The 19,095-nt window shown below is 38.6% G+C and overlaps 2 protein-coding genes across 3 annotated transcripts; one reads left to right on the top strand and one right to left on the bottom strand.

The window, feature by feature from the left end:
- Positions 1 to 1,033: 1,033 nt before the first annotated feature.
- nr1h4 (nuclear receptor subfamily 1, group H, member 4) lies at positions 1,034 to 12,990 on the top strand. Of its 2 annotated transcripts, none has more exons than XM_035665256.1 (9): positions 1,034 to 1,202; positions 4,225 to 4,602; positions 6,603 to 6,743; positions 7,996 to 8,138; positions 8,242 to 8,340; positions 8,888 to 8,987; positions 9,150 to 9,296; positions 12,112 to 12,225; positions 12,319 to 12,990. In XM_035665256.1, the coding sequence occupies exons 1-9, from the start codon at positions 1,106 to 1,108 to the stop codon at positions 12,555 to 12,557; spliced, it is 1,458 nt and encodes a 485-aa protein (XP_035521149.1). In that variant the 5' UTR covers positions 1,034 to 1,105; the 3' UTR covers positions 12,558 to 12,990. The 2 variants fall into 2 exon arrangements, with proteins under 2 accessions (XP_035521149.1, XP_035521150.1); XM_035665257.1 differs by lacking the exon at positions 1,034 to 1,202 and adding an exon at positions 3,047 to 3,209.
- A 1,569-nt stretch (positions 12,991 to 14,559) lies between these two features.
- On the bottom strand, positions 14,560 to 17,255 carry c1qtnf13 (C1q and TNF related 13). The gene is made up of 2 exons (XM_035665625.1): positions 17,225 to 17,255; positions 14,560 to 15,632 (listed from the first exon to the last, which is right to left on the bottom strand). Exons 1-2 carry the CDS (start codon positions 17,253 to 17,255, stop codon positions 14,560 to 14,562), a joined length of 1,104 nt encoding a protein of 367 aa, XP_035521518.1.
- Positions 17,256 to 19,095: the final 1,840 nt, after the last annotated feature.

A 19,095-nucleotide genomic window follows, 5' to 3' on the forward strand; every position in this document is an offset into this window, starting at 1 on the left:
TCTGCTGGAGAATTCATGAGGCAGCCTCTTGTCTTGGTGAGATAAAGAGGGATTTTTTTTTGGGGGGGGGGGGTGACATGGACAGGAATGGACAGTTTAATTAATAACCACCATCCATTTCTCCCTGACCTCAACTGGTCACACATGCTCTCTCTGGAGCCCAGACACAGGCAGCTTAATGTTCATTAGCAAATATTGATTGAGCTCACAGTGTGGATCTCCGAATCGAGGCTGAAAAAGAGGAAAGTTAGCAGGCAGGAATTCAACATTCACTGACTAGGATATAAGGTAAGAATTATGAGATCAAGTCAGGACACATTTCACGCTCACCGGTGTACAGGTGACTTTCTTATGAGTCCGCGGTGTGCCACTATGTCTGAGGTACGTTCGGCTGTTGTGTGGGTTGTGAGAGGCGGCTGGACGTTTCTGAGTCCTTGTGGGTTGCTTTTGAGTCTCAAGGGAAATTACGCTGAGTTAATTACAAAAATGTGGCCGATGAAGTCTATAAAAGTTATGTTTCACATGTGACACATTTTGTCACCTTGACACCAGAAAGGCAATGTACAGGTTTAAAAACAAAAGTGTGTTATTCATGAGATACCTCCAAGCTCATCTAGTAAGGTTTATCCATATCATTAAATCTAAGAGTGAAGCTTGCATATATTATGTTTAGTAAAACAACACGGATCTGGAGATACACCCTGTCAAGTGAGCCCCTAACAACACAGGAGGACATGAAATAACTGTTCTGACATGAGGTAGAAAGAAAAGACTCTTCCCATGACTTGTTCTTCAGGAGGCCTTGTTGTTGTGGCCTGACCTTCATGCCTCACCTCCCTGCAGGAAAGCTACTGAACATCTCTTCCCTGTGTGGGAGAGAAGAACTGTCAGGTGCGTTGATGTAGAAACTCCTGTGCTGATGTTTAATTACATTGTGGTGCAGGTTTCATAGGATCCTGCAGACCTGCATGGGCGTTCAAGAGATCCGCAAGTTCACAAATCACACTATTTTTATGCTTGTTACAGACATAAACAGAGGCTTGCTACTACTTTGTGGCCCAGTCCAACCTGTGTTTTCTGAGTTGGTGCCTGACGACCCTCCTGAATGAATGAGTGGGTGGGCCCTGACATCGATGTGGTGGGACCGCTGGAAATCCCACCCAGCGATGAATTCTCCATCTCAGAGAGCTCCCACCTGTTCGGTAAGTCTACATGGCAGGAACCAGCTCACAGAAAGAAATAACAAGACCCACACAGTGGTGCTGTGAGCTAAATGCTAGCATCAGTATGCTAACACACAGACACAGAGACAGACAACATTAACATGCTTATGTTTAACAGACATAATGCTTACCACGCTCACTATCTTAGATTGATTTAGTGCGTTACTGTGTGAACAGCTGATATTTAGTACTAAACATAGCTGAAGTTTATGGGAATGTAATTTGTTTTGCAGGTAGGCTATTGGGCTTAAACCAAAGAATTGGACAAATTGAACCTGTTGATGGTGCTACAGTGAAGTGATTACTAAACAGTTATTAAAGCAGTTATTGATCCTGAGTGCAGTGCTGTAGTCAAGATCACCACCAGTTCAAGACCAGGACTAGTTAATACTGAGTCCAAATGAGAGAGGTAAAGGCGAGAAAGAAAAAAATGAATGGTTTTGTCAAAGAGATGCGTTTTGGCAGCCAGTGACATTGATTGGTTAGCAGTTCTAGATGGATTTTGAATTAAACCAATACCCATTTTTGAAACAAGAGCACTTCATCAATGGTTTTGTTTTAAAGGAGGAAGTTACTTCAGATAAAAATCATGTTTTTCTGGACTCTAGAACATTTTGCGAGACCAATGGCCAAGTTCAAGACAAGTCAGAGTGCAAGTAGTCACTAGTGTGAGACAATAGACAAAACATACAACTCGAGTTCACACTCAAGTACTACAGCAAGGCTGCTATAAATACCTGTACCAAATGTCATGGCAGCCCATCCATTTGTTGAGATAATTAAGTCTGGACCAACATTACTTTATTTGCTATATTTATATATTCATGTTTTTGATTAACTAATAAATCAAAAGTAAATATATTGATACCTTATTACAAAAGGGAAAGAAATTAGAAAACTAATCCAATAACAGCAGTTTTAGAGTGTCGTCGATCAGTGATTAGAATTTGAAAAATTAGAAATTATGATAAAGGTACAACAATATATAGATTTATATTTACATATTTGTGTTTAGTGGGAATATAAACATGCAGATATGATTACAGTTTACAGTGTGGTGTGAGACTGATCTGCATTTTTATTGTCAGAACAACCAATCAACTACCAGCTGATTGTACAAGACACTCCTCCTGATCTGAGTGGGTTGAAACAACACGTGTTGTACTTGAGAGTGGAAACCAGTTAACAAGCGGGCAGTGAAGTGAAATAGAAAGCTAAATATAACAGATACATTATTTAAATGTGAGCTTCTGTCACCACAAGTGGAAACTTGACTGAACCAACTGAACATAAAAAAAGGAGCCAGAGCCTAATTCCAGGATCCTCGTGTGCCATGAACTTGATCTACTTAATTATGTTAAATAATAGTAATTTTAAAATAGATTGAACTAAACACATTAGAATATGGCGACTGGTTATGGGGAGGAGGTAACTTGTCTGATCTACAAAGTTTGCCAACCACTGCTCTTCATAAATCCTGATATCTACAAAGAGTTCACCTACTGTAACAAATTAAATCTTACATCTTAAAGTAAATATAAACAAGAACGCACCTACTAAAACTGTATGGATGTACATGTACCTCCAGGTAACTGCATGAACCTCACCCCCATGTCTGGACACTCACATACCTAAACAAGACCACACAGTAGCGCTCAGCTGGAACCAGATCTGGAAATTACTTACACACATTAGCCAGCTACTTGTAATGATGTAAAGAAATGTGACTGTGTGGTTAATGAGTAGCTGTGGGCAACCTTTGCCCCCCCCCCCTTGGGATTTCTCAAGCAACTAGTACTTGATCTCCGTCTGTAAAGGAAGGTTTCCCATCAGAAGACATAAATGGAAGATGATTTGTTAGTTAGACGCCTCAGGACTGAGCTACAAAGCACAGCTGGACTGTCAGGTTAAGAAAGTGAATTTTCTGAATAGTTTGTGTCTTTGGTCACGCGGAAATGGCCATGGTCCAGACCAAGTCTTCAAGAGGTCAGTGTTACATATACTTTACAGATGTTGCATGAGTGTTGAGTGTGTCTGTTTACTTTAATAACAGATTTGAATGTCTGACAGTATTTCAGTACAGTTGAGGGATTATTCTTGTGGACTACACATGGTGTTTGATCTGGTACTCATCACCCCTTTGCTGTTTAAAAAAAAAAAAATACCACACTTGCTCTGGAAATCATGATGAAACAACAGTGTAATCCCTGTTAAACACTCCGTTTCAAACGTGTCAACTTGTTTGGTTTGGAGTTACATGTAATTCTAAAAGACACAGTGTGCTCTGTGCAAGCGAGTTGTTAATGATTTATGGATTTATAGTATGTGTTGTGTGGGTTACCGACTACTGCTGAGAAAGTTTCTGTTCTAACAAGCTACTCCCGGGAAGCACTTGAAAGTTTTTCCTTATCAGAAATGCACTTTAATGACAGGAGGTATCATGTTGCAGCCCCTGAGATAAATTTGTGATTTTGGTACATGAAAATAAAAGTGACTTGGTTTGACATTATTCAAAGTGGATTTCCTTTGGTAACTTACTGCTTCTGACACTTATGCTTCACTATTAAAGGTCCAGTGAGTACAATTTAGGAGGATCTATTGGCAGAAATGGAATATAATATGTAGCAGAGCCTTTACAGTGAGCCAACAGGTACATCAGCAGCACCCTGACTCTGTTAGACCTGAATGGAACAAGACCTTAATCAAAAAGTAAAATATCATTGGTGACACATGAGCTTACCTCACTATTCTGACAAAATGGCTTCCATGAAAATGGTCTATTAGCGGCTAAAGAGCCAGATATTTCCCTTGGAGTTGGACAGCTCAGAGATAGTTAATATTGGACTTATCATTCATCAGCTGGCAAGAAACACAACAACCTCTTAAGGTGATTAGACAGACAGACTCAGACATGGAGATTATTCTGTCATTATTTGGTTCCACATCTCCATTCGCCATGTTAAAATGTCTTAAATGCTTTATAATCCCTCTCCTATCCTAGATATTCTGGCAGACCAAGGCAGTCCTCTCCTTCAGGATCCTGACATCTTACCATTCACCAGCCATCCCAGTATGCAGTACATGTCCATGGAGCCAACCATGTCTTCCACACCATACTACTCCAGTCAGAACTACTACCCTTCGTACAACGGAGACGAATGGTACTCACACACAGGGATTTATGAACTGAGGAAAGGACCCCTGGAGGTCAGCTATGATGCTGAGATGGAGGAGGTGTCCACTGTCGTGCCCGCCGTGTGCAAGAGGACCCGGCACATGCCGCAGGCTGGAAGGGTCAAAGGGGAGGAACTGTGTGTTGTGTGTGGAGACAAGGCCTCTGGATATCACTATAATGCTCTCACCTGTGAGGGATGTAAAGGTGAGAGAAGATGACCTTTGTTACCTTAGAATGAACCGTTTATGTCTACAGACACTGCGGATCGCCTTTCATGGAGTCCGCCATATTGAGCCATGTTTCTACAGTAGTCCAGAGTGGACAAACTAAACACTGGCTGTAAATAGGGGCCTGTTGCAATCTGACACTTCACATGCCAGATGCCACTAAATCCTACACACTGGTTCTTTAATTGTTTAACTATTACTACTACTGCTGTGCATTGTGGGGCAATGCCGTTGATACCATATTTAATTACGTGCAGTAAATCCATGCAATCAGTATATATAAGCTATATATATATATATATAAGCTCAGGTCAGAGTTCTTGAGCTGAAGAAAAGATTGAGGCTGATCTAAAGAGAACAAAGGATATATGAGGAAATCTTTTACGCTTTACAACCCTTCTCCATGTAAAGATTATCCACTTGCTGACAGTGGAGTCGTGGCCTTTAGCAGCTTCTTCCCATGTTTTTATGGCACGGTGAATTTGCTGTGATTCCTGCCAAACCACAGGGTGAACGGGTATGAGTGTAATTCCACACTGTGAGGCTGGACAATGCCAGGAGTGCAGCAGCTGGCTTGTACTGCCATTTGACTGAGAATAGGCTCAGGTCTACATGGTACTGCTGCCAGATTGGGTTCCCTCTCAGCTTTCTGCTGTACAATGCAGGAGCAACCTGAGCTCAGTTACGCTAATGCATGCTATTCTGCTTGATGTTCTATGTCAGAATGTCTAATAACCGTTCCAAAGTTATTCTGTGCTCGTGTGTGTGTGTGTGTGTGTGTGTGTGTGTGTGTGCGTGTGTGTTTGTGTGTGTTTTGTTCTGTTGCTCTCCCTGTTCTTTAATGTTGCCAGCTGGGTTCTCTCTGTGACATTATTAGAACAGTGTGTAACCTACAAATTTCATTTCTATCAACTTGTCGCTTATCCTTTCTGGTCAAAAAAGCTCAGATACCTTTACTTATGTAAAAGTAGTAACACCAAAACTCCTGAATGTCCTGAATTCAAAGTTTGGCTCAAGTTAAACTGCAGAAGGATTATCTACAAAGTGCTTTTAACTCAAATGACTTTATGTAATGTGTGAGGATTATTACCTGACTCTGCTGTCCCCCTTAGTGCTACAGAGCATTTTAGTGTCTTATTTTAGTTTGCTGTCCTGCGACTTTAGTGTTTTGGTTCACTCAGACAGCTCTCATCAACGTTGTCTTTAACTCCCCTATACACTAACATCTCACCACCAAAAGACAAACAAACTCAGTTAGAGACAAGCTGGTTAATCAGGTGGTCAGGACACATCTTAAATGAATAATAATGTAGCTCTGTGTATGCTGAATGTACATGCACAAATACATTCCTAACATGTTTGCCATATCAACGTAATATGTGATAATATGTTGTGCTCACAGCTTGTTTCTGCTGCCCCAAAATGGCCAAAAAGCCCCAAATTCTGTTAATGCAGATGTTTAAAACTGATACAACTCAATATCCAGAATGGATTCTTTCAGACATCTGTATTATAATATATATTTGTATCACTGTTATTATCCCTGATATATTTTTGTGTAAGCAGCCATTTACTGTTGCAGTTGGTCGAGGTGGAGATAATTTACATGACTTTCTATAATGTTTTATAAGCATCATATTTATTAGATAAATGTGTTTTTCGTAGAACTGTAATCTGCAGTGTTACTATTATACTATAGCTGGCATTAAATGTGGTTAGAAAAATGTGTACAAAGTAGTACTGGAGCAGAGGTATAAAGTAATATTAAATGGAAATGATTAGGTAGTAGTACTTTGAAAAAAATGACTTTAATACTGTACTTAAGTGAATATATGTAGTTATTTTCGACCACTTTATTCCAGTCTGACCCAACAGAACACACTGCATGTCTATAGTCCAAAATGTCTTGACTTTGTGTAACACCATCTTCTGTACCTGGCTCCCGATAATGCCTTATTTTCTGTCAACCTTGTTCAGGTTTTTTCAGACGGAGCATAACAAAGAACGCAGTGTACAAATGCAAGAGTGGCGGAAACTGTGAGATGGACATGTATATGCGCAGGAAATGCCAGGAGTGTCGGCTAAGAAAGTGCAAGCAGATGGGCATGCTGGCTGAATGTGAGTATCACTGATTGTTAAGAGACTCTGGTTCCTGTTCCTGCTGACAGGATGCAGAAACAATCAGTCAATCAATAAGATGGAGAGGGAATGAATTGTGGGCATGTTTCTACTTACTATCATGCATCAATAAAAAAAACAAACCTATACCGTCCACACGCACACACCATGGCTATTTAATAGAGTCAAGAGAGGCTGTCAAAAGCTGCCGTGGTGAGCCCTCATTTTCCATTCTGACATGGCCTGTTGCATTTTACTGGGGGATTGAATGTCACATATCACACAATACAAAAGGTCCAGGTTCAGTTACTGTTACAGGAATAGAAGCAATTAAACACACCTTAAGCTTCATTAGGAAAAATTAACAGCTTCAAAGTGTCATTATACTCTTTTGGCTGTTTGGGAATAGTCTTCTGTATTTCCATAAGCAGAGCAAACCTCATTGTGAAGACAGAACTTGTAAATACGAACATGTACTTTTAGAGTCTTCGGAGGATTATTAGTTATTGGGTCTATTAAGAGCTGTCAGTTGAAAAGAGCAGGAGAACCGACTGGACTCCTGTTGCTCATAAATAGTGCAGGGTAGTTGTGATGAATATTGCAAGGTGGCAGGCATTCATGACTCTCCCAGCTGGTGCAATAAGAGCTCAACAAATACGACTTTTTTGGTCATGGTGTGAAAAGACAGACACTAATTCACCAGAGAGGTTGATTTCTGTCCTTTTTCTTTGATTACCCACCTCTCCTGTCCTCTCAAGAACATTAATTCATTCATTTTTTCTGATTGAACTTACAAAGTCAATAAGGAATGTAAATTAATAACAAGGTTTTACATGAATGTATTATTGATGGAAAAAGTTATCCTGATAAGGATGGTAAAGTGAAAATATATGAATCGAAAATGTCGCCACTGCAGCAGCAAAAGTAAAAAAGGCACTAATAGAAATGCATAATCACACTATAAAATGGAAGACAATAAATCAATTAAAGGAACAGAAACATATATGCAGAGATTTAAATGTAAACTGTGACTTAAGGATCACTGACATGTTACAGTGGATATGATATATGGTGTTAAAATATGAAGAAAATTACATATAATTAGGATTCTCACTATTAGTATTGGCACTAATATTAATTACAACTTTAATACAGCCTCATTATAAATTAAAATGGACATTTACAAATGTTGTTGAATAAAGCGCTGTGAGGTATTTAACACACATAGTGAAGCCTTCATCACCGCTGGCAGGCCTGCTAACAGAGATCCAGTGTAAATCTAAAAGGCTGCGAAAGAACACCAAGGCCTCCCCGGGACAGTCAACGGGAGACGAGACAGAGGGGGCAGACAACACAGACAACAAACAGGTCACCTCAACCACCAAGCTGTCAAAGGTAATCACAGTTATTCTCCAAAATATACAATTATTTTATATAAACTCTAAGAAACGTGCCACCATGTAATGATGTGTTGCTTTTGTTTTCTGTCTGTATCCAGGAAAAAGTTGAAATCACCAAAGAGCAGCAGGCACTCATAAAGGTCATCCTAGATGCTTACAACAGACATCAGATTCCTCAAGATATGGCCAAAAAATTGGTACATTACCCTCAATATCACTTCAAACTTTACTTTTCTGTAACAACAAGAAAGTCCAGTGTGTAACATTTAGGAGGATCTATTGGCAGATATTGAATATAATATTCATAGGTATGTTTTTATTAGTCTATAATCACGTGGATATGGGAATTGTTGTGTTTTTGTTACCTTAGAATGAGCTCTTATGCGCCCACCGTAGTTTCTCCTACACACTTTACAGCCACCAGTGTTCAGTTTGTTGCAATCTGCTAGATGCCACTAAATCCTACACACTGGTACTATTGGTACCATGTACAGTATTATTTTAATTATCGACGTTAAAAGATCCAACAGATGAGTTCTTTAAAACTGGCGAGTGCAGCTTATATACACTGAGCCAGTACAAAAAGATGCCCCACTCGGACCATGTACCTAAATTTCCAACACTAAAGTTCACATGATGACATGCTTTGGCCTCTGATGCTACAATAGCTAGTAAATGTAGTAAAACATACTGCTGGTGGAGTTAATGCAGCTTGTATTACTTGTATTTACTTGTTGTTTCCAGCTGCAAGACCAATACAGTGCAGAGGAAAACTTCCTCTTATTGACGGAAATGGCAACAAGTCAAGTTCAAGTTCTGGTGGAGTTTACAAAAAATATTCCAGGTATTGTTTCTTCTTTTGCAAATCTTATAGAATATAGACAGGAAATAGAGATAGTAGCATACCACGCTGAGACCATGATATCAGTGCAAATACAAATACAAAAAACTAAATTGTCCCAGTGTTCTTTGCTGTATGTAACGAGCGGTTTGATGCCTCTGGCAGGGTTTCTCTCTCTGGATCGTGAGGATCAGATCGCTCTGCTGAAGGGTTCAGCTGTGGAAGCCATGTTTCTGCGCTCAGCGCAGGTTTTGAGCAAGAAGATGCCCAACGGACACACAGAGGTTTTGGAGGAGAGAATACGCAAGAGTGGTGAGTCAACATGAAGTGATGAATAAAAATGTAAGGCACAGTCTGATAGAACATACTGCATGGTACTCAAAGTGCTCAGCTACACTAATCCATGTAGTTATAGTAAAAATATTGGCCTCTTAAACTCTAATCACCCAAAATAATCCATGTAATTGTGTCTAAAAGTGTGGAACTAGAATATCTTAACACATAATTCATGACCTTCAGAAGTCTTGATCTGTTGCTCCACCAGCAGCATCATGACATTTGTAGTTCCAACTGCAGCCAAGCAGTCCGGTCTAGTCAGATCCTCCTTTAATAATTGATCTGCCTGATCTGTGTGTGATGCAGCTAGGCGATGTGTGCTGACCTGTTGATCTCTCGCTGGGTGTAGGTTACACATGCACACAAACCCTCACTGGGTACAGTTTCACTCTGTTTAAGGCATGTGTGTGGGCATGCTGACAAGTAAAGGGGAGCAAACCCAGTTCTTTAGGGGGCATTGAGTTTGATTTATTAAAACATACATACCGGTATTTAAGTTGTTTCTACCATGGAATGGTTTTCCTCACGAATACTGTTTTTGCAGTCTCTCTATTTACAAATATATCCCATATTAAACAGTTTCCTGCTTGATGGCTTTGAAAAAAATCATCTATATGTATGTGAGGTGTCATTATGTCAACCAGGTTGGACAGTTAGATAGACAGCAGCAGTGATGGCAGGAGTGTGTGTGAGTCACTGGGTCCCTCAGCGGAGCTCTGGTGTGAATGGTGGGGATAAGAGATATTCACACTAAAGGCCAGTCTGGGAAAATAAGGGAGCAAAGCTGTCTGAAGAGACTATTGTTCCTTATCAAAACATCAAGAGTGCTATTGTCCACTTCTCTCCCTCTGAGCCCCACTGGCATTTCTGAATGCTTGATGATGTGTCCGAGCAGACAGACACCCTCTGCTAGTTTGAGGAGCGTCGAGAGTAGGAACTGTTGTGCAAGAACAAACTGAACACAAACATTTTAAATTATATAGAGAGCAGTTTGTAACAACCTTTTACCTAAAGAAAGAAAAGCAGAGAAGTTTATTTGTTATATGTTAAAGGAGTTTTACCAGGAAACATGATCAAAATACTTCAGCTGCAATATTCTTGTACAATAATGTACATTATAACACTAATCCAAGCCCTAATTTTACAGTTATGACTACTTGTCACAGTTATAAATTTTACAGTTACAAATGACTTTTAACTCATTCAAATCCACTTCTTTCTTCCCTTTGACTTAGTATTTTGCATTCATTTAGATACACATGGTTGTCTCTGAATATAATTCTGGCATGTATTGTCACCACAACCTAATTATGAAAACAATTTATTCATATACACATGCCATTTCTATGAGACTGTATTGTAAATATAATGTACAGTTCATTTCATGAATTCAATTCATAAACATGGTGAAGAATATTTCTCTGAGTTCTTTCTATCTGCCCTTTGATATTTTCCTCTTACATGTATTCCTACTCTTCCTCCTCCTTCCTCTTCTTCTCCAGTTTATCCATAATACTGTCCTCAGTACAGTACAACACTGCACACCTTTGACCCTCAGTTAGTGTTTGAACTGTTGAGCAATCAGCCTGGCAATCTATTAATTATAGTTTTATTTATTGTGCCTGACAGCCTTTCAAATCTGAACACAGCATTTCTCTTTTATCCATGTAAACAAAATATATACACAGTAAAACATAAAAGGCAAGTACAGTATATTAGCCGTATTTTCACATTATTGATTTTTATTTTGACATTTATTGGCAATTAAAAGTACTGTAGAAGACTTACACAAATAGTACTGTTTCAATGATAGGGGTACAGAAATGCTCAGAAATGTATCCTGTCTGCAAGACACAGAGAGCAAGAGTTTATTGTCTTGGTGATTGTATAGGTGAACAATAATGCAGATTAGTGAGGACTGTTGAATAACTCAATGGCTCAAAGTGCAGATTCTTATGCAAGACAAGCTCTTCCTTCTGTGTTGTTCTATACATCCATTTTACCAGATAAAATTATACTTGTTCTTAGCAGTGTTCTGACTGTTGTGCACCACCTATGACCAGAGGTGGCAAAAGTACACACATCCTTTACTCAAGTAGAAGTACAAATAGCACAGAAGGCTCTCTGTACTGATTCACTGAACTTCTTTGCTCAGAAAAAAGTGGAGTAAAAGATACTGTGGTCTCCGAAGGACACTTTTGTGCAGTTACATCTGTCATGCGTGATATGCACCGAAAAAAATATATAATACAGATACCAGAAAGTACTATAACAAAATTTGTACTTCCCACCTTTGCCTTTGACACAGTTTTTGCTCCATTGTGCATCAGATAGTTCACATGAGGTGCTGCACTATACAGACTAACATCATCTGCATACAGGAACAGATCACTTCTTATTTTGAAAGGTAATCGTGTGAGAAACTCAGTTTACAGTGTTCAGGTGTAATCTTATCAGATATCAGAAAGATTTCTAGTAAATATACATCTAAAAAAATAGATTGCTATTTATCTGGGAGATGACAATTTAAAACTGTAATATTTAACCTCAACGGGTAGATAAGAACAACTGTTACCCTTAAAGTTTTATTCCACTTATCTATTTTTAAATAGACTAGGGCATTGTTAGTATGGTACTTTGTATGTTCTGAAACAACTCAACAAACCAAGACAGCTCATTATATTGTTCATGTTATCACTGATCCAAGGTCTGTTCTTGACTTCAAGGTAAGCTTGCTGGTGCCCATTCACTGTTGATATTTCCTAAAGACTGAACCTATCTTTTTCTGCAGGTATATCAGAGGAATTCATCACACCCATGTTCAACTTTTACAAAAGCATTGGTGAACTCCACATGATGCAGGAGGAACAGGCTCTCCTCACCACCATAACCATCCTGACACCAGGTGAGCCAGTCTCAACAGCTTCCTATGACCCACAAGTATTTTGTGTGGATATTCTGAAAGGCTAATGTATCTTCATGGTTCCTTCCACTCCAGATCGACCTTATGTGAAGGATCAGCAGGCTGTTGAGAGACTTCAGGAGACCATACTGGACGTGCTGAGAAAGCTGTGCGTCCTGCAGCATCCACAGGAGCCACAGTACTTTGCTCGTCTCCTGGGCCGTCTGACGGAGCTGAGAACGCTCAGCCACTACCACGCGGAGATGCTCACATCCTGGAGAGTGAACGACCACAAATTTACCCCGCTGCTCTGTGAGATTTGGGATGTGCAGTGACACACCAGAGGTGAAGAGAGTGGAAAGATATGGATGATAATATGGACATTTCAGCTTGCAAGGCAAAGTCATGGTTCAACTGTATATTTATATTGGATGATTTGACAATTTGAAATTAAATCCCTGCACAAAATGTTTGCCTCTGTGTGACCTTGTTAGTTGTGTATTGACTCGGTGAATGGTTTAGAGTATTGTCTGTGTTTATTCTGCTCATGGAGTTTTTTATGACTCACATCATGTTTATTTACTGTGTGATTCTTGAGATTGTCTCATTGTTGAGACATTTGAAATAGCTTATTTTTTATTGTCCCATATTGTCCCAACGTGAACACTGGAAATTATCCAAAGCAAAGATGGTGCTCATTAGAAGTGTAAAGTTTAGATTACATTGATTTTAATAATAGGTTCATTTATTTTTTATTTGTAAAACAAATAGTGCTCATTGTAAATACTCAAATGTTGTATGTTCTGCCTCAATAAATAACAAGATTAAGAGAAAAAAGGATGTTTGATCATTTCTTATTTTTATACCTGTAGTCAGCAAAGAGGAAGCTAGTACACACTAAAATAAACTAAACTGAAACATGTTCAAGTCAATTATAAAAAATATCGAATAAATATTAAAATATGAATGTCTATTAATGTCTGGGTTTTCCTGATGGAATAGAGAGCTTCATTGTACAACCTGCAACAACAGAAACAACTATTTTTATGTCTTGTTTCTAACTAAGTTTAACCATCTGCTAGTGTTTAATTTCAGCTGAGTAACAGAACAAATACGACCCCAAGATACCAACCGAAATACTGTTATTGTTTATTTGTTTTTTGCATGTTTGGCCCATTTTCTGTAATTAAAGAATATTTAACATTTCTCTTCCATCCATTTTAATGTACACCATTACAGTTGATAATTTGTTTGAATTTTGAATGTTTGGTTCCTCCATTTTCCCTTTTGGTAAAGCTGTTTCCTTCTTTCCTCTTTTTTCTTGTATACTGCTATTACTGCTGTAGTTGTTGCACTACAATGGATCTGTAGCAGAAGTTTTAGTAGTTGCAGCAGCACCACCACCACCTGGAGTCGCAGTAGTACTAATGAGGTTTAAGGTTACTTTATTTGTACCCATAGGTAGATTCGGTTCGCAGTAAAAGACAAGGCATTCATTAGAGTAATGAAGATGTCATCAGTTACCCCACACTTCGGTGCAGACAATATAAACTTAACAGGCAGTAAATCTAGCTTGTACTCAGTGCAACACATTGTGTCACCCTTGAGCAAGGCACCAAACCCCTGACTGCTCCCAGGGCGCTTCTACCTGGCAGCCCATCACTCCACCATCTCTCCACATTTCCATCTCTATAAGGCCTGTGTGTGATTGTATTTCAGTCCAATATGTGCAAAAAAAGAACTCCCCATTTGGGATTATTAAAGTAAATGTTCTGCTTCTTCTTCTAGCATTTGACTTATAGAAGAAATACAAACATTAATTCATTCAAGTGTATGAATTTATTTTCATTAAATGCACATGAAACATAAAAACAGATACAGATATATATCCACAATATAAAAGTTCCATAACATGACCATGATGTATCTCTAAATCTCATTTTTACAGTAAGTAAATGTTAATAAACTATACATCATTTACATAATTATCCTTGCCATGCAATAATCATTTTTACATGTAAAAAATGCTTTTTAAAACTTCTAAACAATTTTAAAAGTAATCTGTGAACCAAGAGAGAAGAAAGAAAAAGAAGTTTGCGATGTCTTATAGCGAATTACACTTTAAGGACAAAAATAGTTGGTGTCCATAATTGTATCACAGCACCATCTTGTGGAGTAATTTGGCAAGAAACGTTATCCCTATTATTATTTACTGTAAAAAAAAATAAACAAAAAGAAAACAAACAAAGCATGTACAAGTACATGTACGTACACTATACTGACCACAGCTTTTTTTTTTTTTTACTTTTTGGCTTTTAAAGGACACCATTAAGATATTTAGAGATGAGTTCTGTCCTGTGTGGTGGGAGGTGGGAGTTTTTCTGCATCAGGATAAACCAGGAAGCCAGAAAACGTGGTGTACCTCCCCTGGTTGCTGTAGACAGCATAACGCTCATCCTGCTGACTGTACAGCCACACACTGTCGCCCTGGCGGAGAGACAGCAGCAAGCTCTGACTCTGCATCTCCCGTCTCTTCGACGTGTCCTCATCAAACACCATCGCTTGCACCTCACCCTTCCCGGTCATCAACTTCACAGACACAGCCTTGCGGGGGTGTTTCCCCACAGTGAAGGCAAAGAAGTATGCACCCGGGAAGTGGCACGTGAACAAGCCTGAGGTTTTGTTGAAATGCCCTCCGATGTTGACATATTCCACATCAAAGGTCAGAGGTGGCTTGTCCTGCTGCCTGCTACTCTGACCCATGAGTGTGGATGTCCGTGCCACCGAGAAGGCAGACTGTGGCGGCTCTGATGTCTGATCTCTGGCCCAGGAGTCAGCCTGAGGGGGGCAGTTTGGGTAGGACAGGCCTGATGGGGACAGGTGGTTGGTGATGTAGCTGGTTGGGGAGATGTCAGGATAGACGAGGTAACCGGAGAAGGTGATGTAAGGGCCAGCATTGCTGTACAAAGCATACTGGGGACTCTGTTGTAAAAGCAGCCACACTGTGTCCATCTCCTTCAAACTGATCATTATGCTTTGGCTTTGAACTTTCCTCCCTTTTTTGCGGTAGTCATCATACGCTATCGCCTGCACCTCCTCTCCATTCTTCACCAGTATCACAGAAAGCATTTTCTTTGGAAATTTCCCCACGGAGAAGGAGAAATAGTAAGCCCCGGGGATGCGGCAGCGGAAGTGACCACTGTCCGGATTGAAGTCCCCTCCAATGTTGACCATGAGCCGGTTGAAGGTCACTGCTTTCTGATTGCCTCCCACTACATTGTTGGTTCGGGTGGCAGAAAAAGCAGAGCGGAGACCCGTCGTCACTGGAGGAGCATGAATGGGGGAAACTGGTCCAGAGCATGCGATCATGATGAATACACATGCCAGGAAGAAATGTGTGCTCCGCTGAGCTAAAAGAGAAAATTACAAGAAATTACCTTTACATTTATAAATGTAAAGTCACTTAAAGTATTAGTCTGCGTTCACACTGAAAGCCTTAGCGCTCAATTCTAATTTATTGCTTATTTTATTCTCATTATTTTTAATGTAGCCTATATCAGATTCCAGTGTTATAGTACAGAGGTGACCTGTATGACAAATGTCAGTCTAGAGTGACGTAAAAGTCACATGAATTCTGATGTGAGAAGTGTAAACGTTGCCTTAGTGAGTTAGATATTTGAGATGTTTTTACTGTAAAAAATAAAATGCAGTTCCAAACCTGGTGGTCACCAGATGATTAAAGAATAAATTGCTGTGATGAGATGATTAGGTGAGATTAATACTGTCCATTAAATAGAGAGCAGTATCAATCTTCTCATCCAACTTTCCCCCCTAGGAAGCAAATAGTATTTTTCTAAATATGGAAATTTTGCTTTAAAGGGATAAGAAATAAATAAAAGTCTGTTATAGAAAATTTTATTTTCTTGTAAAGTACTATATATTTTAAGACTTTTTAAAACAACTCACTGTTGAAATACATGAACTTCTAAAACCTTATTTGCTGTGATGAAGGGGTTACAAGTAAACATGGCTTCATTTTTACTGTCAGTATCAAAGTAAAAGATTCAGATTCAGTCTTTCTGTATCAAACTAAGCGTAATCCATAATGCCTGTTGTCTATATAAAATACTGCAAGTTAATAAGGAAGTCTGGCTGTCGAGATTGGTCTTGCCACTCAAATCAAGCACTCTAATGTGGCTGATATTGTCTGTTCTCTCTGTGCACTGAGAGAAGGGACTAGATTAGGTGCTGGTTCATCTGTTCCTGTGTGTGTTAAACAATGGAAATTTTTTGGAGGGTTGGTGAGGTGAGGCAGGGTAGAACGCTAAAAGACACCACTGCCAAGTGTCAATGAGACATTACTTTGAAGCGGAAAGTGGATAAATTGCAAGACATTAGTTATTATTATTCATGGAAATTGTTTTTCAAATTTTTTTAAGGGATTTGTTTATGTTGCAAAAGATCCATTCTACGTTTCCATATATTAGAAATCTATACAATATTTTAAAATGTTTGCATACACATACAGATATAGATCAATTTAAAATCCCTCAAGGTCAGATTGGTCTGAATATCTTCCATAATCCAGACTAGATTTAACACCTGTTTCCTCTGTTGCCTGTAATATACATATTATATATACATCTATATATACATATAACACTCATGATAGATCTTAAGCCCTAAACTGTGGTCGAAATGCCAAAGTCAGTGTTTAAATAAAGTTTTCAAATGTTTTAACATTTCAAAACAGTCTGCAGTGTGCTCTTTTTGAGTAGAATTTATGTTCTAAGTATTGTTCTAACAATACTGTAAAATTAAGTGTGAATACAATGAACAAGATCAGACAATCGCCTATATAACAACAATCTCTATAGTGTCTGGAGATGAAATTGAACATACTCCTGTCAAAACAAATAAAAACAGATTCTATGTAGATTTCTTATTAAGCTTCTGTTTTTACATACAAAAGCGTAACCAGTTACAGAAATATCAAACCCACCTGCTGGGCTACGTTGAGAAAGAAATTGCATGCTGGATGTCTTCTTCTTAGTCAGCTTTTAATAAAACAATAAAGTTCCTCTTAGTTTGCTGCAGTGCTAATGTTCATGTCTGACATGGCCTGACACCAAAAGGAACAATGCTTTTTGTCCATGTAGATATGTCAGGAGGAGGAGCCCCGAACGCCCTCCAATCTATCGCTCCCGTTAAGGCTGCAGAGGGGAAATGCAGCTGTACTATACAGCCTTATTGGCCCAAAAGGAAAGTTACGTCTAACTCAGGCTTTGTTTTGTCTAAATCAGGTGGAGTTATTGTGGGACACAAAGTCAATTTTCTTAGAAAAGTGCACAAGGAAAATGAATGAAATTGCTAAATAACACACTGCCATGTAATTCTGCTTATGAGGTGCTGTAATGCATTAACTACTTTTTTTATTATTATTATTAAATACTATTACCACTACTCATTACTATTATACTACTATAACATAAATATTGGCTGTAAAATAATATTAAGAATCTTAATAAAGAAAAAGAACTTTCTCACTCGTCTTTCCCAAATGTTTGATGATGTGTGTCTTAACTGGTTGGAGCCAGTTAGTTAATAATAATATTAGTTTCCCCAGTGACTAGTAGTGTAACTCATTACTAATACATGTCAGTTATAATATTACAGTAACTACTCAGTTACTAATTGTGGAGGAAACTGGTTTGGAAGATGATAACACTTAATATATTCTATTACTTTGATTTTAACCAACAAAGTAAGTCTGAAAGTAAGAAAGGACACAAGTAATATAACTAGTAGTGGTTAAATATACATCTGTTGATGCACTTAGACACATCATCAGTGATGGAACCTGGGGTCATTGGGTGTTTCGGGTCTTTCAACATCATACACCCTCACCCAGGCGACCAAGCCGGGATTGATCAAGTCCCGACTTGTGTCTAAGTAACATGTACCCATGGATCACCCCTCTTGATCCACAGCCATCTACAGTGTAACTAATTACTGTCCACAGGGAGTTAGAAGTAAAGTAATAATATTACTTTTGAAAAGAGTAATGAGTAATAAATGACACTGAGTGAACTAGCCCAACACAGGTGAGTCATACAAAACCCACATAGTTTTATTTTTAATGTGTCCATGTAGCTTCTGGATACAACTTTACATTCAATATGCTAAATTAAAACATGACTACTGTCAATATCGTTTTCCTAAAATCTGTAAATGTGTCTTTGTCCCACACAGCATCTTAAATAGCACAAATGTGTTTGTACCAATATCACAAAATCCAAATATGTCACTCTATTTCTTTAATTTGGTTTGTTTGGTAAATTAAATGTATGATGTTAAAGGACCAGTGTGTAGGATATAGAGGCATCTAGAGGTGCAGATTGCAACTCACTGAACACTGCTCGTATCTGTATCTGATGACCTGTGAATGAGAGCGGGCTGTAAAGTGTAGGACAAATCCATGGAAGGCGACCCGCGGCATCTGTAGGTAAAAACAGCTCCGTTCTAATGTAACAAAAACAAAAACATAATGATTCCTGTATTCAGGTGATTACACACTAATAAAAAACACACCTATGAATACTATATTCCTATTTCTGCAAATAGACCCTCCTAAATGTTACACACTGCACCTTTAAGATAAGATAAGATGAGATATTCCTTTATTTATCCCCTTAGGAGAAATTCAGGTTTATATTTAATTTCCACTTTAGAAGTTTAGTTTTAGTTTTTTAGTTTTAGTCAAGTTTAATTTTCTGCTCATATTTTGCACTCCATGTCCTACTTGAACAATGCATAGTGTATATACTTTCATTTATAGTTTTATATCTTCTATTATATTTTGTATTTTGTAAT

This window comes from Morone saxatilis, unplaced genomic scaffold (genome assembly GCF_004916995.1).
Source record: "Morone saxatilis isolate NCDOM2014 unplaced genomic scaffold, NCSU_SB_2.0 Contig2, whole genome shotgun sequence".
Taxonomy (NCBI): Eukaryota; Metazoa; Chordata; class Actinopteri; family Moronidae; genus Morone; species Morone saxatilis.